The sequence below is a fragment of the Symsagittifera roscoffensis genome, chromosome 4, assembly GCF_963678635.1.
Source record: "Symsagittifera roscoffensis chromosome 4, txSymRosc1.1, whole genome shotgun sequence".
Taxonomy (NCBI): Eukaryota; Metazoa; Xenacoelomorpha; order Acoela; family Convolutidae; genus Symsagittifera; species Symsagittifera roscoffensis.
This window is the reverse complement of record NC_087065.1, coordinates 4,587,036-4,612,190: the sequence shown is the minus strand read 5'-3', so window position 1 is coordinate 4,612,190 and position 25,155 is coordinate 4,587,036. Positions and strand designations below refer to the sequence as shown.

At 35.3% G+C, this 25,155-nt stretch overlaps 2 protein-coding genes across 2 annotated transcripts in view; one reads left to right on the top strand and one right to left on the bottom strand.

Annotated features, from left to right (window-relative positions):
- LOC134844048 (cilia- and flagella-associated protein 418-like) overlaps nt 1-25,155 on the bottom strand; it is a 115,065-nt gene that overhangs the window by 55,521 nt on the left and 34,389 nt on the right. The window lies entirely within an intron of this gene.
- Nucleotides 760-25,120, top strand: LOC134844710 (uncharacterized). Its single transcript, XM_063861525.1, has 3 exons — nt 760-1,525; nt 23,814-24,307; nt 24,776-25,120. Exons 1-3 carry the CDS (start codon nt 760-762, stop codon nt 25,070-25,072), a joined length of 1,557 nt encoding a protein of 518 aa, XP_063717595.1. The 3' UTR covers nt 25,073-25,120.

Genomic DNA, 25,155 nt, shown 5'->3' with positions numbered 1-25,155 from the left:
GTCAAAAAGTGACAGACCAAACATACCAAAAGGGGCCTTCGCAGCTGGGTACGTCTATTCACAGAGTAAGGGCAAACATCTTGCGTCATAACCATCATCATCAGCATTACACAAACACTTAAGATTGCATATTACCGACTATAGAATATGACAATAAGGCAAAAAAAAACAGCATAATCCTTGCAATATTGCAACTGTGCCAAATCGACAACCATACAGAGCCGTCTTCAGAAGAATTGAGGGAGTGATGAAGTGATGAAGAGAGGGAGAGAAAGAGAGAGACCCATTTTACCAATGATTCAGGTGGGGGGGGGGGGGGGGGGTGTTGTGTTCATTTTGAAGAGTGCTAATGCAGTTAGCCAGCTGGATGTCTCTTCCGCTTTCGCTAATTCACCACATCCTTTCATCATCATCGTCATCATCCGAGTTACTCAAGTCAGTTCAAGCAAGTTCTTTCCTTCATTATTCTCTCCCAAGCGCCAACGACCATTACACACAACTACTTTGTTGCTTTGGGAAGAGTCAAGATTCTACAGGATCTGACCATAATATAAGTTCGGCTATTACTTATTAGCTAAATCTCACTTTCACCTAATACAGTTTACATAAGTTAACAAGTAGTTTTGTGCTAGTTTACATGAACTAGAACCTCAACTAAGTAGAAAGAAAGGCTTCAAAATTGCCATTCACAAGTCAAAAGACAGAATAAAGCCTTCTATCATCACTATTTCCTCTCATGCTTAGCTTGGTTTGATTGTGATGACTATCGTTAGCAGTAATAGTATTAGTAATAACCACTATTTTCCCCCTAATAACCAGCAGCTGCAGTTGCATCACCAATCATCGCCATTGTCATCGAACTTCAGCACTTTGGAACAGGATCATCAGCATCCAATTCAGGGAGGGGGAGGGGGAGGAATTGAGAGGAATCAAGCACAGGCCAGTGGACAGAACACAACGAACCCCTCAAATCAGCAATTCAACAATTATTCTTATTCTTACAACCAAAAACGAGACCTGAGTGTTCTAAACAGTCCGCCTCACAACCTCATTCAATCTCGCCAGCCTCCTTGTTCATGTAGAGATTGCATGCAGATAACCCCCACCCCATCTAGACGAACTGCCGCAACAGCGGGATCCCCATTTTTCCCGGCCACAGGAGGTTCTGCGATGTCTGTAGCTCCTCGCTACCCCGCGTATCCTCCCCCTCTAACCCCTCTCTCCCTCTCCCAAGCAGCCCAGAGCAGGTCCATGCCCCCCTCTGCAGTCGGGGGTGGGGGTGGTGTCGGTGGCTGTAGTCCGATGCTACCCAGAAGACAGTCCCCTGGTGGGTACTCTCTTCAGGGGGGAAATGGGGCAGCTGTGGAGCCGTACAGTGTGTACAACTTCATAGGGGACTCCAGGGACTCTTTCAGTGGTGGGGGAGGAGGGGGTCATAGTATGACTAACAGCAACACTGGTGGCAGCAGCTACAGTCAGAGACCCTCATACGCCAGTGCGCAGTCAAACACACACTTTTTCACTGGTAAAAACTCACCTAGAATGTAATCTTTATTTTGAGAATTCTGACACAGAGTTTGTGTTTTCTGGGCTATCCATTTCCCCGTTTTAGAAGTTGCTGAGGCACGGGGGACGTAAAAAAAATAGGCTAATCAAAGCTGATTTTTTGAGTTTTCCCAAACAAGACCCTGTTTTAAAAATTCTTTTTGCGCCGTTTCTGCCCCACGGCAAAGTTTTGATTAAAGATATTTTTAATACTTTTAATCAAAAAATTTTTTGCACTCCCCCCTCATATTTTTTGCGCTCTCCCCTCAAATTTAATAAATATTGGCACCAAAGGTGCTTTCAGACAATTTTTATGGTTAGTCGACTAAACATGGATGTCGAAAATTGAAAAAAAGGTGAGCTTTGAGTAGTCATACGGTCGAATCCCTAAGTGTCCGCGCTCTGTCTCCCCTAGTGTTGGGGTACTTTTTAAAAAAGTTTGTCGCACTCGCAAGGCCAAAGATGAGCTAATAAATATATATTGACATACACTCATTTAAACCAAACAGTTGAACAATATTTAAAACGTCTTAAAAGGAAACAAAATTTTCGAGACAAAAAACCGTAAAAATCCAACTGGCTCTTTGTAGCCTGATTTTTGCCATAAGACCTCTTCGGAAATTGATTGAAAATTAACTTCTTAAAAAATCAACCAGAAAACAGTTGGGAGACCAGATCCTGTTTTGTTTACCTACGTGACACTAAAAAACGCAATTTCCAGAAACTTTGTTATGTTTAAATTCTCAGTTAGTTTCTTGTAACTTTTTTTGGTAACCTTACAAAATTAAACCTTGAAAGTAAAAAGTGTTCCAATAAAATTTAAATTATTGGTTTTTCATTCTCCGGAGTTCGAAGTAAAGGAGAATCTTGTTTGATGTTGATATGCTTTTTAAGCCTATAAATCAGTTTCGCTGGTCAAAAGAACAGTTTGTTTTTGCTTCATGGAACTGACTTGGAGAATTCAAAAGACTGACACAAAAATTGTGGGCTGATTATTGAGTTTTGACTAGCCATGAAAAAGTCCTGGACGTTTAATTTTCTGATAAAAAGATTAAATAATAAAACTTGTGCGATTTTTTTCATAAATTAAGTAGACTACCCGCATTTTGGTTCCATGGATAATAATCGATTATCATGGCTATTCATGATCTGACTCCATAAAATTCTATAATAATCGATTATAATGGACTACTAATCACTCATAAAACGAATAAACAGAGATCAATTTAATCCATTATAATAGATTATGAGTAAAAACATTCAAAAGTTGAATGTTGCAATTGCTAAATTATGTTTTACATTTGGCTACAGCGAAAAGTTGCATTGGTTTCTACTTTTTTGTTTTTGTTTCTCCCTCCCCCGTTAACACTTCACACTAACTCCCACTTTTCTTGCTTCGTTCAGTTACCACCTCCCAACCACTTGCCCTTACACTTACCGTAGAAGAAAAACGTGATCTTAATAAAAACTAATATGCACGAGCCCACCCAACTCCTCCCCCACACACACATTCACATCTCAGGTGTGTTTGGAGGGGTGGGGGTAGGGTAGGCGGAAATAGGCGGGTTAGGAGTTGGGGGTGAGGTTGGGGTGAGGTGAGATAAGAGTAAGTGTGCGTATCATCATTCTGGGGGGATGGGAGATGGGCGAGCTCAAATTTGGTGTTATTACTGAGAAGAACTGGGTTTTACGGGTAAGTTTATGGTTTGTCAGAATTTTACTTAAGGTGAACAGGTCTAAAAATTGAGTAGGCTGTGAGTAATGCAGAAAAAGCTGCAAAATTAGCGGAAATTTTGAAAGATATTTTTAAGGATTATAATTCATTATAATGGGTTTTAAATAGATTATAATGAATTTAATTCCTTATGGACTACTAATCGCTCATAAAACAAATAAACAGATATCAATTTAATCAATTATATTAGATTATGAGTGAAAACATTCAAAAGTTGAATGTTGAAATTGCTAAATTATGTTTTAAATTTGGCTACAGCGAAAAGTTGCATTGGTTTCTATTTTTTTTTGTTTTTGTTTCTCCCTCCCCCGTTAACACTTTACACTAACTCCCACTTTTTTGCTTCGTTCAATTACCACCTCCCAACCACTTGCCCTTACACTTACCGTAGAAGAAAAACGTGATTTTAATAAAAACTAATATGCACGAGCCCACCCAACTCCTCCCCCACACACACATTCATAGCTCATATGTGTTTGGAGGGGTGGGGTAGGGTAGGCGGAAATAGGCGGGGGTAGGTGGTGGGGGTGAGGTTGGGGGTGAGGTGAGATAAGAGTAATTGTGCGTATCATCATTGTGGGGGGATGGGAGATGGGCGAGTTCAAATTTGGTGTTAAAACTGAGAAGAACTGGGTTTTACCGGTAAATCATGGTTTGTCAGAAGTTTACTAAATGTGAACAGGTCTAGAAATTGAGTAGGCTGTGAGTAATGCAGGAAAAGCTGCAAAATTAGCGGAAAATTTGGAAGATATTTAAAAGGATTACAATTCATTATAATGGGTTTTAAATGGATTATAATCAAATTAATTCCTTATGGACTACTAATCGCTCATAAATCAAATAAACAGAGATCAATTTAATCCATTATAACTGATTATGAGTGAAAACATTCAAATGTTGAATGTTGCAATTGCTAAATTGTGTTTTACATTTGGCTACAGCGACAAGTTGCATTGGTTTCAACTTTTTTTTGTTTTTGTTTCTCCCTCCCCCGTTAACACTTCACACTAACTCCCTCTTTTCTTGCTTTGTTCAGTTACTACCTCCCTGCCACTTGCCCTTGCACTTACCGTAGAAGAAAAGCGTGACCTTAATAAAAACTAATATGCACGAGCCCACCCAACTCCTCCCCCACACACACATTCGTGGAGGGGTGGGGGTAGGGTAGAAGGAAATAGGCGGGGGTAGGTGGTGGGGCGAGGTTGGGGGTGAGGTGAGATAAGAGTAAGTGTGCGTATCATCATTGTGTGTGTATGGGGTGGGGGGATGGGAGATGGGCGAGTTCAACTTTGGTGTTAAAACTGAGAATAACTGGGCTTTACGTGTAAGTTTATGGTTTGCCAGAATTTTACTAAATGTGTACAGGTCTAGAAATTGAGTAGGCTATGAGTAATGCAGGAAAAGCTGCAAATTTAGCGGAAAATTTGGAAAATGTTTATCAGGACTATAACTCATTTCAATGGGTTTTAAATGGATTATAATCAATTTAATTCCTTTAAGAAATTAATTAAAAGGGATTATAGCCTCTTTTTGTGGTCTAAAAGTGTAATTATAATTGATTTTAACGTTGAACTGTTTGACCGTGAATATTTTGGTCCATAAAAGTTTACTGCCGGTGCGTCTCAAGATTTATGACCCAGGTAGTCGGTTTTTGATCGCACTGTTGGAGAACTTAATGAAATATATACAGAGTGTTTTCAAAACGTTTTTAAAAAAAAATCCGCCATTTATTTTACAATTTTTTTTTTGGTTTTCTGAAGTGATGCATTTTCTTTGGCAGGAAGTTTACTATAGTGCTGATTTAAAAGAACCGAATAAAACTATCTAAAGCAGAACTTTCAAATTCGGTTTTCCCAAGTTCAATTATTTCAAAAGATCCCAAGGCCAAAAAGATGAGAGCAAAAATATTTCAAAAATGTACCATTTTTTTGGTGCAATATTTTTGGGGGAATTTTTGAAGCAAAATTACAGCCTTCAAACGAGTCGTTCCTTTTGGCTCAAAGTTATTGAGGTGAAAAGGGTCACTTGATGTAAGAATAGCTACAATTGAACATATTTACCGCCTAATAAGTTGACCAAAAAACTACCCTTTTTAAGTGTGTAATTTAAGTCCAAAAATGTGCAAAAAAATTGTATCATAAAAAAGCTGGTGAAATTTTAAGCATTTTTGTAATCATTGTGTTAAAAATTTGTAAAATTACATATAACCAATTGAAAATTTTGCCAACGTTAGAAAAGTCGTTTGATCTTGTTCTTTTAAATCAGCACTAGAATGTCTTTTTTAGTTAAAACTTAAAAAAGTTAGGTGAAAACTCTCTACATCGCAAAAACATGCACAAAACAACAATACTATTGATTGAAATTTTTTTATCGAACTCGTGAAAAATTTTCTGCCTTCTGCAAAAAAATCACTTCAATAACCCAAATGTAGTAAGTTTAAAAAACAGCCTGTTTTTATGTGGTGGTTTTCCTTTCAGATCAGTTTCAGCTTTCAGCTATCGGAAAAGTAATTTTTATTAAAACACTTTTTATATCCCAATGCACTCCTTGAGATCAAATATGGAAACTTTTAACTTGGATGTATTATTGAAGTTATCGGGATTTAAAAAATGCATACTTGGCCATGTTTTGAATTAATTCATGTGCGCTTTTAGGAATTTGTTTTTGATTTTAGCTTACTGAAGTTATGCATTTTGATTTGATCTAAAATGATTTTTGCGTAGTAATTGGTCCAATAAGTCCCAATAAGAGTTAGTTTTAAGCTTTTGATGTTGTGTTACAGATGTTGGGAAAGATTCCGCCGCGCTAGCAATTGTAATTTTGAATTTTTTTACCATCACATCATTGAGTCATACCGTTTTATTGCAATTAATTGACAAAAAAATTCCACAAAAAACAGGGTCGAAATAGGGCCTTAAGAGTGTTCCCGGAATGTTCGAAAAATCAAATTTGTCGACCTATTAAAAAGTCGACATTTTCGAAAATCTTTTGATTACAGGAGAAAATTTTAGATCCGCCCCTGAGCTACCTTATGTGATAATTTTTTTTAGTAGAATTCTGTTTAAAACTCAATATATTTTGATCGAAACTCTTTAATGAATTTTAAAAATGCGTACCATTATAAAAAAAAGGAACAAAAATTGATTTTTTTTCTTTTCTTTTTCAATATCTACCCCAAACACGTTTCAAAGTTTCAAGTACATTTTGATGTTCATTTTAATAAGAATAATAGTTTGGCTCAATTTAGTTTGCTATGATTACTGAGCCTGATCAAATATCCACTTACGCGTTAATAGAGCTATATACATCGCTTGTTTAATTGTACCAAATTGGCAACTTTCGAACCACCTGAATTTCATGAACTATAATCTCTGGGGAAACATCTTAGTGAATAAAAAAGCACACCGAGAACAACTTATCCGTCATTTTTTCAAAAGATGGAACATTGACATTTTTTGTTTTGGCTGGAAAAGAGTCAATTCATCCACAGAAATTTACTTACGATGAACCTGTTCAGCTATTTTTAGCGAACCACCTAGAGAGCATTAGTTCCGTAGATTTCAATTTTTTGATTTTCAAAAAATTGAAACAACTGAAGTGTGTTCAAAACAGAGGTTTCAAGAAGCTCAAATAGATTTTATATGTCTGCCTTGCGATGGCTGATGACAACTGATTGATGCAAACAAATAAATTAGAAAAGCAGTCGCGTGTTTGTGAGGAAATTGATATAAAAAACCGCAAGACAGGTTTGAAAAACAAGTAAAAGATCACATCATGAGATTTAGATTGTTTTATTTTACCTTGTAATTGATAAGTAGCAAAAATGGAACGGATTTTTTTTTCGCTTCCCCTTTTCTGCTGGTTTCAGCTTTCGCTTCAGAGATTAGACCTTAGATTCTGAAACTCCAAACTCTTCGTAGGTTGTGTTCGTGATTTCGTTCTTTATCAAAGAACCTTTCTCAAGATTACGAATAAAGGCTCCATCAATTTCAGTTAGTTTTTTCGCTGACCAAGTTATCTATACGTATGAGTCTTCTGGGCGGTTGAATGAGTAAGTTGAAATATGTGAGTAGTAATCGCATCTGCTTTTCATTTTACTCGACAACAATGCCGCTGTAGTTCTCACAATGTCACCCCCTGCACCCCCTTTTTCTTCTATTGAGAGGGGTGGGGTGGGGGTTCGGTTTGAGGAGGTTGAAGACACGAGAGAGGGTAGTAACTCCTCTAGAGGGATCAATCTGAAATTAAAATACAAACTAACTAGTACGTTTGTCGTTTCTTCTTCGAGTGATCATGGAATCGAGAATGTGATCTGCTTTAAAGCATAAATTACGCAATAGTTCCTTGATGGCCATTGTAGCTATTATTTTTTGGACTAAAATTGAGGTGATGAAACTTCGCTAAGAAAGGCCCCCCGTCCCTTTGCTCTTTTCCAGCCCCCCCCCCTTTGATTTTGTTCTGAAATATGTTTAAAATCTGTTTAATATGAGTTTTCACATTATAAAGTGCAATAAAACGTGTCAGCGTGAACAGGTGAACAACTTTTTACAACAATTTTTACAGTTAAAACACAGAATGAACAATTTTTGAACAGTTTCTTTTTCTAATTTTACGAGGGTTGGGAGACTGGAAAAGAGCCGGAAAAAGGAAGATTACTTTAGTTACCTGTCCGTCATGCCGGAGGTCGAAGAGCAAGTTCGTTCCAGACTAATTTTGATGCTTCCCCCTCCCGAACGGGAAGAGGACGAGGATGAGGAGGCTGAGTAGGAAACTACTTCTGACAAGTGTTCAGTCGAGGAGTGCAATACTCTCGCTTCACTCTTTTTCCGCTTGGAACTCTGTTTTGACGAGGGACTTCTGAGTCTTTTTCCGGTGGTCGTTGCAGCTGCCCTAGACGTCCGTGATGCCTGTTAAGAAGAGCAGATATGTTTGAATAAATGATTTTTCAGCGGTTCCTCAAATCCATAAACACTATTTGCACCACAGAAAAATGCAAAAATGTTTGAAAATTGCTGTATTTTTGCCTTTTTTTGAAAAAAAAAAGCCAAAAAGATTGCGTTATTTTTCTGCGAGCTTCTAGGTTAAAAAGAACTCTTTAATCGATCCAGAGATCATTTTTAGTTCAATTGATTGGCCACAAATTGATGTGTGGAACCCCCATACTGAACCTTCAAACTTCCCATTTTACAGCAGATGCTGAGATACGGATGGTTGTGTTGAAAATGGATGTCGATAATCTTTTTCAGTTTAAACCTTTAATTTTATTGAACTCTAAAACTGGCCAAAAAAGGCTTTTTTGGCGTTTTTTAGACTGTTTTGACCAAAAAACACCCTGAAGTATAACTAAAAGTTTTTCAATTTAAACCTTTAATTTTATTGAACTATATAACAGGTCAAAAAAGGCATTTTTAGGCACTTTTTAGACATTTTTGACCAAAAAAACACCCTGAAGTATAACTAAAATCTAGTTACAGCCGGTGGTCTATGTGTAGTATGGGGAAGAAACACTTGAAGTGAGTTGGTTTTGAGAGCACAGACGAGTAGAATGAGAGCGATGAAAGTGAGCAGAAGAGCTAAGAGGACTAGAATGAGGAACAACACAGTGTACTGGTCCAACACCATCTCAACCCACTGCTCCACCCCCCCTCCTCCTGTTTTCACCCCTCCTTTTTTCACACCCCCCACCCCACTGCTACCATTCACATCCGACTCGTTCTAAAACAATAGCGCACAGATGACAGATTTTGATAGAAAGTTTTAACAAAACTAACCACGTTTTTTTTTCGTTTTTTTTTGCCATCAAGATACGAATGAAATCCTTATTTTGATTCATTTTTCTCACTGACCTCAGAATTTTTGTACAAAATGTAAAATGAGACCGATGATACATTTCTGATGAGTTTATTTTTCATCTCACAGCTGAGACCATTCAAATAAGAAACCTCTTCCAGTTTGATATTTTTCCTTCCAAAATGAGCCCAATTTTTACTGCAATTGGTCTCCGTGTTATCCGACTAAAGCACACCCGAACACAAAATCCTTGCACAATTACCCAAAAATGTGCCCAATTTTGAGCCCAAAACTTAAACAATCTGGCTCATTCAGCCAGTTTCATAGGAAAATGGGAACCAATAAAAGGGGCAAAATAGCTACGTATTTGAGTCAATCAATCCCATCTATGGTAAAGTTGGAGCATATTTTTGGATCCAAATTTCAGAGATTTTGAAAAAAAAGCTTATAACTTTTTCTATGGAAAACGTCCATTTGAGCGACGCCTTGAGATAAAATCAATCGAAGAGAGTTATTTCCTTCTTTTTAAATCCAAGTGCTTCCCGCGCTAGGAAATCCAAAACTGAGGTAAAATGTTTGCATAGTTTACTTATTTGGTATACAGTTTGGTGACAAACTTGAATCGAAAATTTACACTTTTTTGGGCAATCTTTAGAGGAAACACGCCGGTGTATAATGTTGTTCCGACCATTGAATATGGAGAAAAACTTTGTATTCGGGTGTGCTTTAGTTTTTTTTCAGCAAAATGAAGTACCACGAACAATCATCAGAATGAATCGAGTAATATATCATAGTAAAGCACTTTCAGTTGTTATTCAGCCGACTTAAATTTTTTTAAAAAAGTTGTTCCATGTATTAAGAAAAAATGTTTGAAACTTTTGCTTTTTAGTCTGAATTTGAGCAAAAATAGCGGGCGAGCAGGCTTCTATTAACGTATAATTTCTAAATCCAAGCCTTAAAAATTTAGTTTTACTTATGTAAAAAAATTTTTTGTGTTTTTAACGCCATTTTGAGAACTATAAACTTCAAATAATTAAAAAACTTTGCGAAAAATTCGATTTTTTTTTATTTTTTTTGTTTCTGTTGTCATTTTTCTACAAAATTTGTTGTTCAATATACCTATTTTTACTATGAATGTCAAATATGCCCAAGTTATAATGTTTTGTTCAGATCTTGTTATCACCCCACGCAGAAAAACGACACTAACTAGAAAAAAAAACGCTTCATGTTTCCATAACAGAATGGTCTGAATATTTTGTGCCATTTGAACAGCAGAAAATGGAATAAATTGATGTGTGGATCAAAAACCAAAATTGTGATGAGCTTGTTTTATAAACACATGGGCTGTAACAATTTTGAAATTTTTCAGCTTTTATTCATGAGCCGAATGGAAAAAAAAACACAAACTTAGGGGTTGAAAACTAAAAAATGGGCTCATTCAGTCACTTGTTCTGAGAAAACAGCTCTTTTAGCTTTTTATCTGAACTTACGGCTCATAAAATCCATGATAAGAAAACTTGGCTCATCCAGTACTCTTACTGACAAAAGTGTACACCAAATTGGGACACGTTTGCTCGAAATGGGCCAATTTATCTCCTTTTCTGAAATGTGGGCTCATTCTCCTAAAACTCATTCTCCTAAATTTTGAGCCCACTTACCTGGCCTTTCAGATGAAGAGCAATCAAAAAACCATCCGCCTAATTGTTGTTACGGACTTACAAAATAGTTTTTATAATAGTTTATCTTCAATAGAGACTCAATGGAAAGATTCTTGAGCAAGATACTTCAATTAGATAAATTTTCAAATGAAATTCAATAATTTTTTCAAGCTCTGAGGGAAAAGATCGACACGTCAATAATTTCGCTTCATCTACTGATCAAAACGAAATCATTGCACTTTTTCATTGGCGGAAATGGTCTTTTTGACGGCTATCAGCTATCCACAGCATCGCCTGAAGACCTTGAGCAGCTTCTGCTTAATCTCACCAAAAAATTGAACATTATAGATTTTTTTTGCGACATATTCAGTCAGATTAAAATCAAAAGTTCATTGAAATGCATATAATTAAAAACCTTGACTGAAAATTTTGAGGCGCATCGCATTCAATTTCGAAAAGAAAACATGTGAAGAGAGACAATGTGGCTCCTGACAGTTTTGTGCCTAGAGGAAAAGGAGTGTAGTGAAAAAAAAAGATTTCACAAAAATATTTTCATTCTGAACTAAATCGTGCTTGCCATTTGGAAGAAATTGAGTGAGCTGGTAACTGTCATTGTCCTTCTGCTGCCTATGAAAATCAAAACTTTGAGCCGCCGAGGCTTTTTTGGGCTCCAGAGCCGTAAAGTTTTTGTTTTTGTTTGGAGACTTCTCTTTTTGAGAAATCAAGTGAGTTTCCAGGTTCTACTAACACGCTAATTAACTTGTTTTAAATTGACAGTTATATCGTCTAGTTTAATTCGTGTGTCTATTTATTCGGCCTAATTGTAAAAAATTCCTTAAGTAAAGCCTAAAGATGTCCATGAAATGAGCAAAAAAATTGCAATAGAAAATTCATTGTAATTTATACACCAGCTTTTACAGGGTCACCTCAAAATAAGCGCATGATAAACTCCTAGTAGAAAAAGTCTCAAGAAAAGAAGCAACACGAATAGCCCGCTCGAAGTTATCCTGGAAGAAAAAAAATGTCCAAAGCGTTCCAAAATCCAGTAAAAATCTATTAAAATCCATACAATTAAAGTATATGGAGTTGAAGAGAAGAAAAAACAACTTTGAACAACGTTTATTGAGTCATACAACAGAAGAGAAAAAGTGAGAGTTACTGTGCTGCCAGAATCAACAAATCACAATGAAGGCAATCTTCAAGTGCCCGATCTATGTGAAACAACATCAATAAATAATTGATCTAGCTGAGTTAGTAAGAACGAAAAAAATTGTAACAGATAAATCAATTTGTACCGATTTCCAGCTGGCAATCAAAAAACAAGGCCAGATTTTGCCCATTTCTTGAGACGATCTTCAAGGATTGCGCTTCTGAAAAATTTAGAAAAAGCCAAAAGTACAAGGTGCACAATCACGTCGGAGTTCTTAAGGAGCTGACTGTTGCTCGCGTAAAAATATTCAATTTGATGCAAAGCGACCAAAACATAGAGAATTTCTGAACAAAAAGGATCAATTCACTAAAAAGGAAAGATCGGTCAAGAATGTAATCAATCAAAGGCTTATATGAAGGTGGCCAGCAATTGAAATATCAACTAAAAATGTCGATAAGTGTTTTGCAATGAATTAGTAAAAATTTCTGTAGTTTTTTCAGAAATTTTTTCCTTCAATGTGTAACTTGTGATTGCAAGGTTTTAAAAAAACATAATGATGAGTTGAAAGCGCTTGTTTACAGTCTTGTGTCACCAACAAATATTATAGCAGCAGCAGAAACTTGGTTATGTAAGGGTGACAATGTATATCCTTAAACACTCTAGCTGGGTAAATTTTTGTCTCGAAACTGCGATCAACTCGAAGAAGAGGGGTTTCGTTGCAATGTAAACATGATATAAAAATGTTACTGATTTTTGAAAAATTTATAAGCGAAAATTGAATGCTAGCATTAAGAACAAAAGGCCAACCCTGTATCATTCTTCTTTTACACAACTTACCGCAAAGTGAAAAAATACAGTTCATCAAAAAAACTAGATCAAGTTTTCGAGAACCAGCAAACCATCTTCGCATTCGGAAACAATACGATCGACATACTGAAGAGCAGCAATGCAACATCTAAGTATTTCGACACAATTTTTTCAAATGGTATCGAAATATTAAAGGTTTGTCCAACAAGAGTGTGACAAAGTTCAGAATCCTGTTTAGTCCCTTTTTTAGTAAACAGGTCACCAAAGTGCATGATAGAGGTATTATCAAACGAAAATTATGCCAATCGCTATCCAGTCGATTTCAATTTTAAAGTAGACATAATACAAGGTCAGAATAAACCAAATACAATTAAATATATTAGGTTTCTACACTAGGCAGCTCGATTTCAAAATTTTTGTATAGTTTTGATGCATGAACTACAGTATCTGCAGCCTACCAGTTTTAAAAAATTCAATGAATCATACTAAAAACTCAATTAACATTTTAACAAGAATAGGCGGTTGCTGTGCTTTTGTATGTTGTGCGATGATACAACCAGACGAAACTTAGAATATAAGTGAATTAGGGGTAGAGGAACCCAATGGACTTCAAAAAATAACTAATTATAAAATGAAAAGCTATCCGAAAATTTTTTAAAATATTTTTCTCATAATTTCAAAGTAAAATCTGAACTTTTTGAAAATTTTCTTTTGCCAGAGACCACCTATATGAAACTTCCAATTCCAGTGTTTAATTTTCATATATAATAAACTTTACACAATCACTTGACAAGAAAATTGTCGAAAAAAAGAAAGTTTGAAATCGGTTTTTCTCGACACTACGAGAACTTTTTGTTGATTTTTTATTGTCGTTCAAATTAAAACTAGAGGAGCTTTGATATGCTAAATCAGTTGAGCCTGTAAAACGGTTCTTTGTGGTACCTTATTTTGCGTGGTAAACAAAAAAAATGTTAGAAAAAAAAACTTGCACGATTTTAATGTACTTCACCAATTGAAATGTTTTAACATCCAATCAAAGAAATTGTTTGCATCGTTTCACTAAAACAGAACGCATTATTTGCTAAAATTGAGGTATACTAAGGTCAGAAACAAAATTGAGAAGGATATAAAGGTTTTATAGAGGTGTTACTATATGAATAATTTCAAGACGTGGGTTGGTGACTCAAGACAAAACTACAAAATTTTGAATTTAATGGAAGTTTGTCATAGAGAATTTTTTTGTATCGGCGAGGTTAATACAAAAATATAGTGTGTCTAAAGATTTAATAGAACTGATTGCAGATAATTTCATCACATTTTTTGAAAAAATAGCAGAAATGCTTAGTTCAAACTTTCACAATGATGATTTAGAAGTGAGTTTACGCGAACATTACAGGTAATTTTTTCCTTATCCAGTCACCGTTGGCGAAAGCTGCTTTTAATTTAATTTTCTAAAATTAATCTTTTCCTGCTGCAGACGAAATGACTAACAAAACTATCAATACTTGCTGCGTTACAATAACCCTCTCAGTGACAAAAAAACTGTGAACAAATCAAAGCAACAAGCTGTTTGTCACTCAGAGCTTCCAAGGGCAAAAATTTCAAGCTAGATGTGAACAATTATCGACCCATAGCCTTGTCTCTTTCAATTGTACAAATTTAAAAAGCGTTTGTCGTTTCAGTGGTAATTGAAAAACGTTGCCCAGCGAAACAGTATGTTAATCCTACTGTTTTGCTTAATTTGAAAATTATTTTTTGGGATTAGTGACCACAAAATTGTTTTGACGAAGCTTTCATATTTTGGATTTACAAATAACTTCGGAATTACTTCGGAATTACAAATAATTGTTATGATTGGACACAAAGCTTTTTTGAAATCTCAAGCAATATGTGCAAAATATCGTGTTCGTTCATTTCCTCAAAAAATATCTTGCGGATTTTCCAACGTTTTTACTCTTTTACCTCTGACCTTCCAAGTGTAAGCAAGACTCGAAAAAAAATTTTTTAGTAAACTTTTTTTTCCAGCAAAGCGATTTGTTTTTTTTTATCAGCAAAACAATTCGAATAGCTATAACAAAGAGAAGCGCCTCTAACAACACTACCAATGAACAGTGTTCATAGATATCAATCAAAACTTGAATGCGCAAATGAGTTAACTGAGAATTAAATTGCGCAAACAGTGTGGAGATGTTACAAACTCAGACATTTGACCTCTTTTGGGTTGTGCTTAAATGTTTTGAATCAAACTTATTATGCCTCATCTTTTATGGTATTACGGATGCATTGTAGCGACTGGCAATTTTGCAAAAAAATTCTAAGGCTATTAGATTTTCGCAGTTTTCTTGCGGCAGTGTTTGTGATGTCTTAGTCTAAGAAAAGTTTTCGTTTATATATGGGTTATTAAAACTTGTTCTCCGATGGTTGTCTTTTAATTTTTTCTGAAAATTTTTCAGTAAATTGTTTTTTTGTTGATCATAAAGGTTCAACCAGAAGGTTTGGTAAAAAAAATTAATGAAATTTTGGAGAGTAAAAATGAAAACATAAATTTTTTCATTACTTTCCCGGAGCTGAAAATTGTTAATTATTTTTCGTTAAAACGATCTGATCTCGATTTATTTTCTCTGATTAAATTATCGCAGGAGAACATTTATATTCGTAGTGTGAAATATCTTGATATTATGTTGAGTTATGATTTAACTTAGCGTGTTTTTGTGTTTCATTCAGAGGTAAAAACATATTGTTTCTCAATTTTTAAAACTGTTCGGTTTTTCTTTCAATTTAGACACTTTTCAAAAAAAAAATATCTACATTATTGATATATTTTTGTTTCCTCTAAATATTCTCCAATAATGGACGCAGTAATTCCACTCTGACTCTGTCCATTTACTCCTACTGCTTATTATTTGTTTATCATTATCAGCTCATAGTCTAATCATAACAAAGCCTGTTTCGTGTATCTATTGCAGCAGTTGTTCTGGTTTTCATGGAATAAGATAGTTTGTCTACATATATTTTTTGGTTGAAGCTCAACAAGCGAATATGTGTGATGTCATTAACTTTGTTACAGTTTATCTGAATTGTTTTTGAGTGATAATAAGAAACTCAAGCGCAATATCCGGCAACTGAATGGTCTCTTTGTTGTACTCTCTGGTTCAATGTTTACCTGTGAATGGGTTGCATTTGTAACAAGTGTGCCTAGATCAGATAACTTAGTTCTTTCTTCATTTTCTTCTTATCAAAGCCGAGCATCAGATTGTCATAAAAACAGTGAAATTGCAGAAAAACGTTTAGTACTTTTTTTCGGCTTAGCTGGCTTTTTTCCTATTGATAATCAGAAACTCAAGGGCACTATCCGACCGTCAAATGGTACTTTTGGTGTCCTCTCTGGTTCATTGTTTACTCTTATAAATGTGTTGCATTTGTATGAAATATGCTGCAGAGAATTTAATCAGAGAATTTAATTCTTTCTTTTTTTCTTTCTTTCTTTCTCTTTTTTTTCTCAAACCCGATTATCAGACTGTAATAAATAATCTTAAATTTGCAGAAGAATGCCTATACCGTGTTGCAAAATGTAGTTTCTTGGCCGATCAATTTTATTGGTTTTAATTTTGTTGGTTTGAGAGAAACTTAGGTCTACGCATTGCAAAAAAAATAATGAAGAAGAAATCAAGTTCCACTCATACCCAAGAGTGGTAACATTTTAAGCTCTAGGCTGGTAATGATCTATAAAAAAAAACTAATTTTAAAAAATGAAGGTTCAATCAATGGAAAGCGTTTTTTACTATTTGTGATTCAGAAAAAAAACAACAAAATTTTTGTTTAGCACTTCATAACAAACGAAAAGTTTCGTGCCAAATAGGTTTTGTAAGCGGGTTCCAGGTACAAGCCTTAAAACAAGCTCTTGAAAATTGTGGATAGAATGGATTATGAATTGTCGCTTTCAAATTAATGTTAAAGCTCTGAGATTTTTTTGAGCTAAAAAACTAATTTACATGAAAATTGCAGAGTTTCACTAATTATCAATTCTTTTCAAAAACTTGATGCTGACCCATTGCCAAATTCAAAGGACTGACGCATTTTTTAACAATACTTCTCAGCCCAAGAGGGAATGGGTTTGAGTATAACTCAATTTTGCTTTTACGAGTTGGATGTAAGAAAAAATTTAAATGAGTCTGTCAAAAACTGTAAAATGGCCATTTTTCAACTCGAGACCAGAATGCAAATAGAAAAGTAACAATTTTTTTGAAGCTCGAAATTTTCCTGCAAAAAACTAACAGCTTTGGGACTCAAAAGTTTCTACGTTACAATCAAGAAAGAAACAATTAGGGTTGCTTCATTCCAAATTGACGACTTCAGAAAACAGGTGGTGTAAGATCCTGTAGAAAAACACAATAACTTTTTAACGTTTTAAAGCAAATTTCAAATGTTTTTGTTCTGTTTTAAACAACGGTAGAAATCGTAGCTTGGTCGCGCCGATGCTTTAATTCTCAACCTAATCGCGCAGAAGCTCAGCGTAAGGGCAATTAAGTATCCATCTAGCTGCGTCGAATTCTGAACTTTGGTAAGCTTGAGCTTCACCAAAATTTTTGATTATGCCATCTGGATTTTTCTCAATCGTGGATGTCGAGTATCTCAATTTTTTGGGGATCAATGGATCATGTTTACAACGTCCCCCCCCATTCCCCCTAAAAAAACACACCAAGTTAACATCCTCCCCCCAAATAGACCAAGTTAAGATCCTCCACCCCAGCGTTCAATTTCAATATAAAAAATTGCTGCATGTAAAAAGCTCAATTCTGATTGGCTGAAAATTTTCGTTTTAGAACCAAAATAAAACATCTTCCCCCCTCCCCAGGGGCGGATTTAGGGAAAGGGCGAGGGGGGGCTAACGCCCCTTCTTAGGGATTCGACCCACTGCCGACCCAAAGGGTCCCCCTTTGTACTATTTTGAGATATCCATATTTGGCGACGGACCCTAAAAATTTTCTAAAGGCGCCTTTGGCGCCAATATATACTTTCTTTAAGGGGGGAGCGCGCGCCAAAAAACGCAATTTTTTTGGTCAAAATCTTTCTAAAAAATGCCTAAAAACGCCTTTTTTGGCCTGTTTTTCAAAATTTTGCCTTTGTCTTTTTAGTGCTTTGCGAGAGCTCAGAAAATCAATTCGGGTCGACCTAAAAAAAAGGTCGGCAAAAATTTTTGAAAGTCCGCCCCCCCTCGAGAAAATCCTAGATCCGCCCCTGCCCCTCCCCCTCCCCAAACGGCTCTGGGGGAGATGATGTTTTCTTAGTTCCTTAGTGTTTGTAACGCATAATAATCAAGGCCCTTTTTTATCCTGCCCTCGTCTGATTGGCGCTCACCTGTTGTCTCTGATTGGCTCTTTGGATAATTTCTAGAATGAAGTCAGTACATGAGAGCTGATACATGCAGGGCACTCATCATCGACATTGAAGCAGAGTAGGGCAACAGACATCGGGCAACTAGTGTCATTTGTACTATAGACTATTATAAACAGATAAACAAAACTATAAAAGTTGAGAGAAAGGATTTCTTTATGTCAAGGAACAACGAATTCACAAAAACGACGAAATTTACGAGGTAGGACTGAGTTTTTTTATTAGATTAACTAATCACGATCTAAAAATTGCAAAAAATAATAAGTTTATGTTCTATTGGGAGGAATAATTAACAAGAATATAAGGATAACAGAAATTCGGCCTATTCTTTCTAATCTACAGTTGAAGGATTTCCTTTCGATCTCCAGGTTAACTTGTGGTTTCCCATTTGTTGTATTCGATGAAACGTTAATCAACACATATTCTCGGTCAAATTGACGTACAACTTGAAAGCGAATGACACTGCTTGACTTGAGTTAGATTTTCAACATCCTAATCACAATATTTTTCAAAAATGTTTTTTTTTGGGTCAATTTTCCTTCACAGTGTAAACTCTTCTAACTAAAAAAAATTACGAAGAATAAAAAAATGTTTTTATTTTTAACCGTTTTGACAGGAAATCAAAAAAAAAATTGAAAAAAATTTGATTAACAATGAAAAAATCTTTTTCAAAAATTGGTAAGCCAGTTATTGTTTGGAAAAAGTATGAAGCAGTTTTTTAATTTTCAATTGAATCAAGTTTGTGAAAATATTCTTGGTTTGGTGCAAAAACCTACGAATGTGAATTGTTCATTTACGTTGAGCAAAAAATTGAAAAATTTATGTAAGCTGTAATCTCATCTGTGCAAGAATATTTTATAACAAAATTTAAACAAAAGAATTTTCAATTTTTCAGCAATTTTTATTCCAAGTTGAAAAAATTGACGACGAAAGTTAAAAAAATGTATGTGGGGCTAATTTTTGTAAGTTTTTTGGGTATCGCCATAGCAATTTTATTCCACGTTGAATATATTGATGACGAGAGTTGAAATTATGTAACTGGGGTTTTGGGGCTTATTTTTTTTAAATTTCAAATAAATAGTCAGATTCAAATTTTTTTCGGCATCGTTTTAACAACTTTTTTTCTAGCCAGAAAGTCATAGCCAGATATTTTATGAAATTGTAATTTTACAATTTAATTGAAAGAATACCGAAGAGGCATCAGCCTGTCGGATGGCATCTTTTTTTTTCAATTCTTTGTGCGTGCAGTTCAGATTAAGGCAAAGCTAGAGTTTTAAGGCACTTAGCATCAGAGTAAAGCGTTTACTTCAAAATTTGCACTTGCTTCAGGTCTGCAACAAATTTACCTTTTTCGGCTGCGGTTGTGATGCCACATGAAAAATCTAGGCAAAAAACTGGTTTGGTTTGAAAAAAAACTGACAAAAAACCTCCTCTATAATATGATGAAAAAAAAAGATAATTTTTTGAAACAGGCTAGACAACCTTCGATAGATGCTCTGCGAATTGACGAAGCCAGAGTTAAGGTTTTCATTGCAAATAATTGATTCAACAAATTTTGAAATAGTTTAAAACAGCATTAGCCATTCGAATCACGAATTTTTTACGTGATAAGTAAATTTTGAGAACCTCTCCTCATTGCATTAGAGGAAACTTTTTGAATTTTTATGTCAGCCGAATTACACGGGTATTCTTTTAAACTTGAAAAATGTGAAACTTGAAAAATGTGATGTATCAATTTGGGTAGGCAATTTGTTTTTCCTCTGAGTCAGGAACGGCCATTAAGTTTTGCCTTTTTAAAAATCTGGTATAACTAGGCTTTCAACGTATTTGATCAACGAGAACGCAAAGAAAACTACTCGCATTGAGCAATTTACTGAACATTCCTGAAGCCTTTAAAACAGCTTTTAAAAGAGTTAGAAACAGAAAAGTAAGGTTTTTCTTTGAGTTTTAGGCCGTCATAAAATATCGAAAGTTAGGTTATTTATTGTGCATGTACTGAAAAACAAAAAGCATTAAATTCATTGAAAACATTGATCTTATTTGTTAGGAAGAGTTCTGGAGTTAAGTTTTACAAAAATGATTTGCGTAGAAAAGTTCGCTCATAAAAACTTGTGGCGCATTTCAAAACCCCTTATCGTTAAATTTTGATTTTTTTTGAATTTTTTGTTTCGACTTCCGAAACAAAATGAGCAAATATTTGTGCTCGGGGTGGTTTTTTTATTCAGAAAAAATTTGATTTTTTTAACTAGCCATTTTTGACGGTTTTCTTAATCATCTGAAAGATATTGTTGTCCTGAGCTCAAATTAAAAAATTAAACAAAATTTTTCACCTGCGGGGGTTTAAAGATTGGCATTTTGGGACAATTAACGCGCAATTAAAGCAAAAGCGGAAATTTAATCCTTCTTCGAAATCGTTCCAAATTAGTTGAAGCAGGCTATTTGTCATAATTTTTATGTTGCTAGGATTGATTTCTTTCACTTTTTACTATATATGGTTTGATTTATAAAAAACCTCAAAATAAAAAAAATTCTGAACACTGCTTCATAAACTTATAAGACAGTCGGAACATTCAAGGCTTCGCCCTGATGCTTGCAGTCTTGTTTTTTTTGTTCAGAGCATCATTAGTTGATTTATTTGCATAACTTTTTTCTGATTTGATTTTCCTTTTGTGTAAGTACTTTTCAGCTTTCGTTTTGAAGTGTTGTTCCGACCACAAAGTAAACCAAAATACAAATGAAACAGAGACTGCTCGTAAATTAGGACATATATGCGATTGATCTTACTGCCCCATAATCGGAACCGAATAGTTTTTGATATAGAAAAAAAAACAAAAAAAGCCATAAACTTTAGTGATATATTTGATATTCAGAATTATTATGACCTATTACTTTGCCTCAATTTAACTCGGAAAAATTTGCAGTATGGGATAGTTCGCTTTGCACAAAAAATTCGTGTTACGCTTTTTGCATCATAAATAAACTCTTCAAATTGCATAAATTAGTCCACAGAGTAAATGGGTTGTTTTATACCCCAGATGTAACTTTAAACCCCAGATTGAGGTAATGTAACGATATCTTGGATTGCAAAAAAGTTTCGATAGATGCTCTGCGATAGATGCTCTGCGAATTGACGAAGCCAGAGTTAAGGTTTTCATTGCAAATAATTGATTCAACAAATTTTGAAATAGTTTAAAACAGCATTAGCCATTCGAATCACGAATTTTTTACGTGATAAGTAAATTTTGAGAACCTCTCCTCATTGCATTAGAGGAAACTTTTTGAATTTTTATGTCAGCCGAATTACACGGGTATTCTTTTAAACTTGAAAAATGTGAAACTTGAAAAATGTGATGTATTAATTTGGGTAGGCAATTTGTTTTTCCTCTGAGTCAGGAACGGCCATTAAGTTTTGCCTTTTTAAAAATCTGGTATAACTAGGCTTTCAACGTATTTGATCAACGAGAACGCAAAGAAAACTACTCGCATTGAGCAATTTACTGAACATTCCTGAAGCCTTTAAAACAGCTTTTAAAAGAGTTAGAAACAGAAAAGTAAGGTTTTTCTTTGAGTTTTAGGCCGTCATAAAATATCGAAAGTTAGGTTATTTATTGTGCATGTACTGAAAAACAAAAAGCATTAAATTCATTGAAAACATTGATCTTATTTGTTAGGAAGAGTTCTGGAGTTAAGTTTTACAAAAATGATTTGCGTAGAAAAGTTCGCTCATAAAAACTTGTGGCGCATTTCAAAACCCCTTATCGTTAAATTTTGATTTTTTTTGAATTTTTTGTTTCGACTTCCGAAACAAAATGAGCAAATATTTGTGCTCGGGGTGGTTTTTTTATTCAGAAAAAATTTGATTTTTTTAACTAGCCATTTTTGACGGTTTTCTTAATCATCTGAAAGATATTGTTGTCCTGAGCTCAAATTAAAAAATTAAACAAAATTTTTCACCTGCGGGGGTTTAAAGATTGGCATTTTGGGACAATTAACGCGCAATTAAAGCAAAAGCGGAAATTTAATCCTTCTTCGAAATCGTTCCAAATTAGTTGAAGCAGGCTATTTGTCATAATTTTTATGTTGCTAGGATTGATTTCTTTCACTTTTTACTATATATGGTTTGATTTATAAAAAACCTCAAAATAAAAAAAATTCTGAACACTGCTTCATAAACTTATAAGACAGTCGGAACATTCAAGGCTTCGCCCTGATGCTTGCAGTCTTGTTTTTTTTGTTCAGAGCATCATTAGTTGATTTATTTGCATAACTTTTTTCTGATTTGATTTTCCTTTTGTGTAAGTACTTTTCAGCTTTCGTTTTGAAGTGTTGTTCCGACCACAAAGTAAACCAAAATACAAATGAAACAGAGACTGCTCGTAAATTAGGACATATATGCGATTGATCTTACTGCCCCATAATCGGAACCGAATAGTTTTTGATATAGAAAAAAAAACAAAAAAAGCCATAAACTTTAGTGATATATTTGATATTCAGAATTATTATGACCTATTACTTTGCCTCAATTTAACTCGGAAAAATTTGCAGTATGGGATAGTTCGCTTTGCACAAAAAATTCGTGTTACGCTTTTTGCATCATAAATAAACTCTTCAAATTGCATAAATTAGTCCACAGAGTAAATGGGTTGTTTTATACCCCAGATGTAACTTTAAACCCCAGATTGAGGTAATGTAACGATATCTTGGATTGCAAAAAAGTTTTTTTTTTTTAAATTTATCATTTTGATCACCGAAAATTCATTGAATAAAAAATTACCCCAAGTTTTCCGCGCTTTCTTCGATAGTGATAACAAATATGTTTATCAAAAAACGTTTATCACATCAGTATTATCAATTTTGATTCATCGGCGTGAGAAAAACTTACGTTTGATTTCCAGACTTTCAACCATGTTTAAGCCAGCAAATTATATTGAAGTAACCGAAAAATCATTTTCAACATCACTCAAACAGTTCAAATGGTTTCTCATATGCTGATACATTGAAACTTTTAATAACTACTACCCACCCACCTCCTCTAACTGGTGAAAGTTTTTTTCAACAGCAGCAGGCGTTTCTTATTGTAGATTTTTGTGCAAAATGACGTGATAAAATTTGTGTCATCAAGAAATGAGAATTCGAGATTTTTTCAACTTATATGTTAATAACCAGCCACTAAAACAGTCAGTTGCTTTTTATGACTGATGGCGGTAAGGTGTCCTGATTTCTATTTTCTTACTATTTTTTAAATGTTGTTTTGTCCGTACAATTTGAAAATAACAAAACTATCAAGTGTAAAGGTAGAATTTTCTAAATTTCTGTCAGCGCTTTTTCCTTTCCCTTCCTCACATGAGCATCAATTTTATGGTGGAATGATTTTTTTTTCAAGAATCAGTACGAAGATCAAATATTTTTTGTCATAAGCTAATTATTCAGCTAGCCAATTTTCAAAACAAGCCGAATATGTTAACAAAAGTGGAGGACTCTTTGTTTGATGAGGGCACGTCAATGAAGGAACCGGCGTCAGGATTCCTTCTCTCTACCTATCTCCCGCCCCAAGTCCACTCCTGCAAATTATCCCAATCTTCGAGAAAAAAAACTAAATTACGACTGCGATAGTTTTGTAAGAGCTCAGTTCGGAAGATCTCCACAGAAATTTTTTGACAACCTAAAACAGATCATCAAGTTCGTCGGTCTTACACGGCGCTGCGATCTTGTATTGTGAGTTGTGAGTGTTCAGGAAGTGACGAGATCAATAAGGACCAAACTCTGGCCATTCCTCATGGAAAATCAGTGGGTTGTGTGGTCACCCGATACCAAAAGGGGTCCACTAAGACCCAGAAGCACTGTGCGGGACCCCCAACAAGGAACGACAACGACATCAACAACCCCCATTCGAGATCCCGAGGGTCGGACTGTCGCATTCTTGTCCTGCTGACTCTTGTGGTGCTGTTGCTCTTATGCACTGCTGGATTCTCTGGATATACATTCCTGCAGGACCACGCCCAGATGTTATTGAGAGGCCAGGGCGAGGGGGGAAACATGGGGTCGGACTCGAATCTAGCGGGCGGAGGTGACAAGGCGCTACTTGTTGATTGTGTGTTAGTCAACTCCAGTTTAGAGATCCAGTGGCAAACTACAAATGAGAGACAGAATTCAAAGAGTGGCAATAGAGGAATAGTTGGCCAGAAAGCGATGATAAGTGTGGTGGATTTCAACAATGAGAACGTTCAGGTTTGTCAGAAAAAGTTTAAAAAGGGTTCAGAAAATCTCATAACAAGCTTTCAGTCTAATGCTTGCATCATTGCAATCCTATTCATAACAATCATCGAGGGCGGTTTTAAGGGGAAAGGGGTGTTCTCCGAAAGGGGAAAGGGGGTGTTTTGGTATTATTTTAGGACATTCATTCCCGTCGAATTATCGTAAAATTTTTGTTAAAGCGCTTTTCGCGCCAATATATACTTAACTTGAGAGAATGGGAGAGCAATTTTTTGGTCGAAACCTTCCAAAAAGTGCCCAAAAACTTTCCAAAAATGGTCTGTTTTTTTTTCAAACAGCTTTTTCTAAGTTTGGCAGAAACTCTTGTCGAAATTGGGTCTTTATTGTGTACTGGGGTTGCTCGGAAACTATATTTGGTCGACCTAAACTTTTTATTATATGTATACTCATAAGTATCTTTAATATTTTGGTTATTATTTTTAGGTAGTGAGTGACTTCATCTTACCAGGCAATCAGAACACTCTAAGACTGAACATGTCAAACTTGTTCACATCTCCCTATCCCTCTTTCTCCCCCCACAACAGAAACAACTCCCCCTCCCCCTCCCCCTCCTCGCCCCTGATAGTGAGTCTGAGTGGAAAACAGGCTCTCTTTGTAGTCATCAACCAGTTCCACTTCTCTGGACCGTGTTCCAGTCTCTACATCTACATCAGCACCCAAAACTACCTTCTATCTTCGCTAACTTGCACCCAAATTATGCTGGATGCTCACACGATATGAGACGTTCAAGGTCAATTATAACACTATTACACAATATATTACGTCATTAGGCAGTACAGACCAATCAGATGTTGGGTTTTAGC

Coding starts and splice junctions, on each gene's coding strand:
- LOC134844710 (XM_063861525.1), top strand. CDS start 760: ATGACTATCGTTAGCAGTAATAGTATTAGTAATAACCACTATTTTCCC. Junction 1,526..23,813: donor AAACACACACTTTTTCACTG/GTAAAAACTCAC, acceptor GTGAGTGTTCAG/GAAGTGACGAGATCAATAAG. Junction 24,308..24,775: donor TCAACAATGAGAACGTTCAG/GTTTGTCAGAAA, acceptor TATTATTTTTAG/GTAGTGAGTGACTTCATCTT.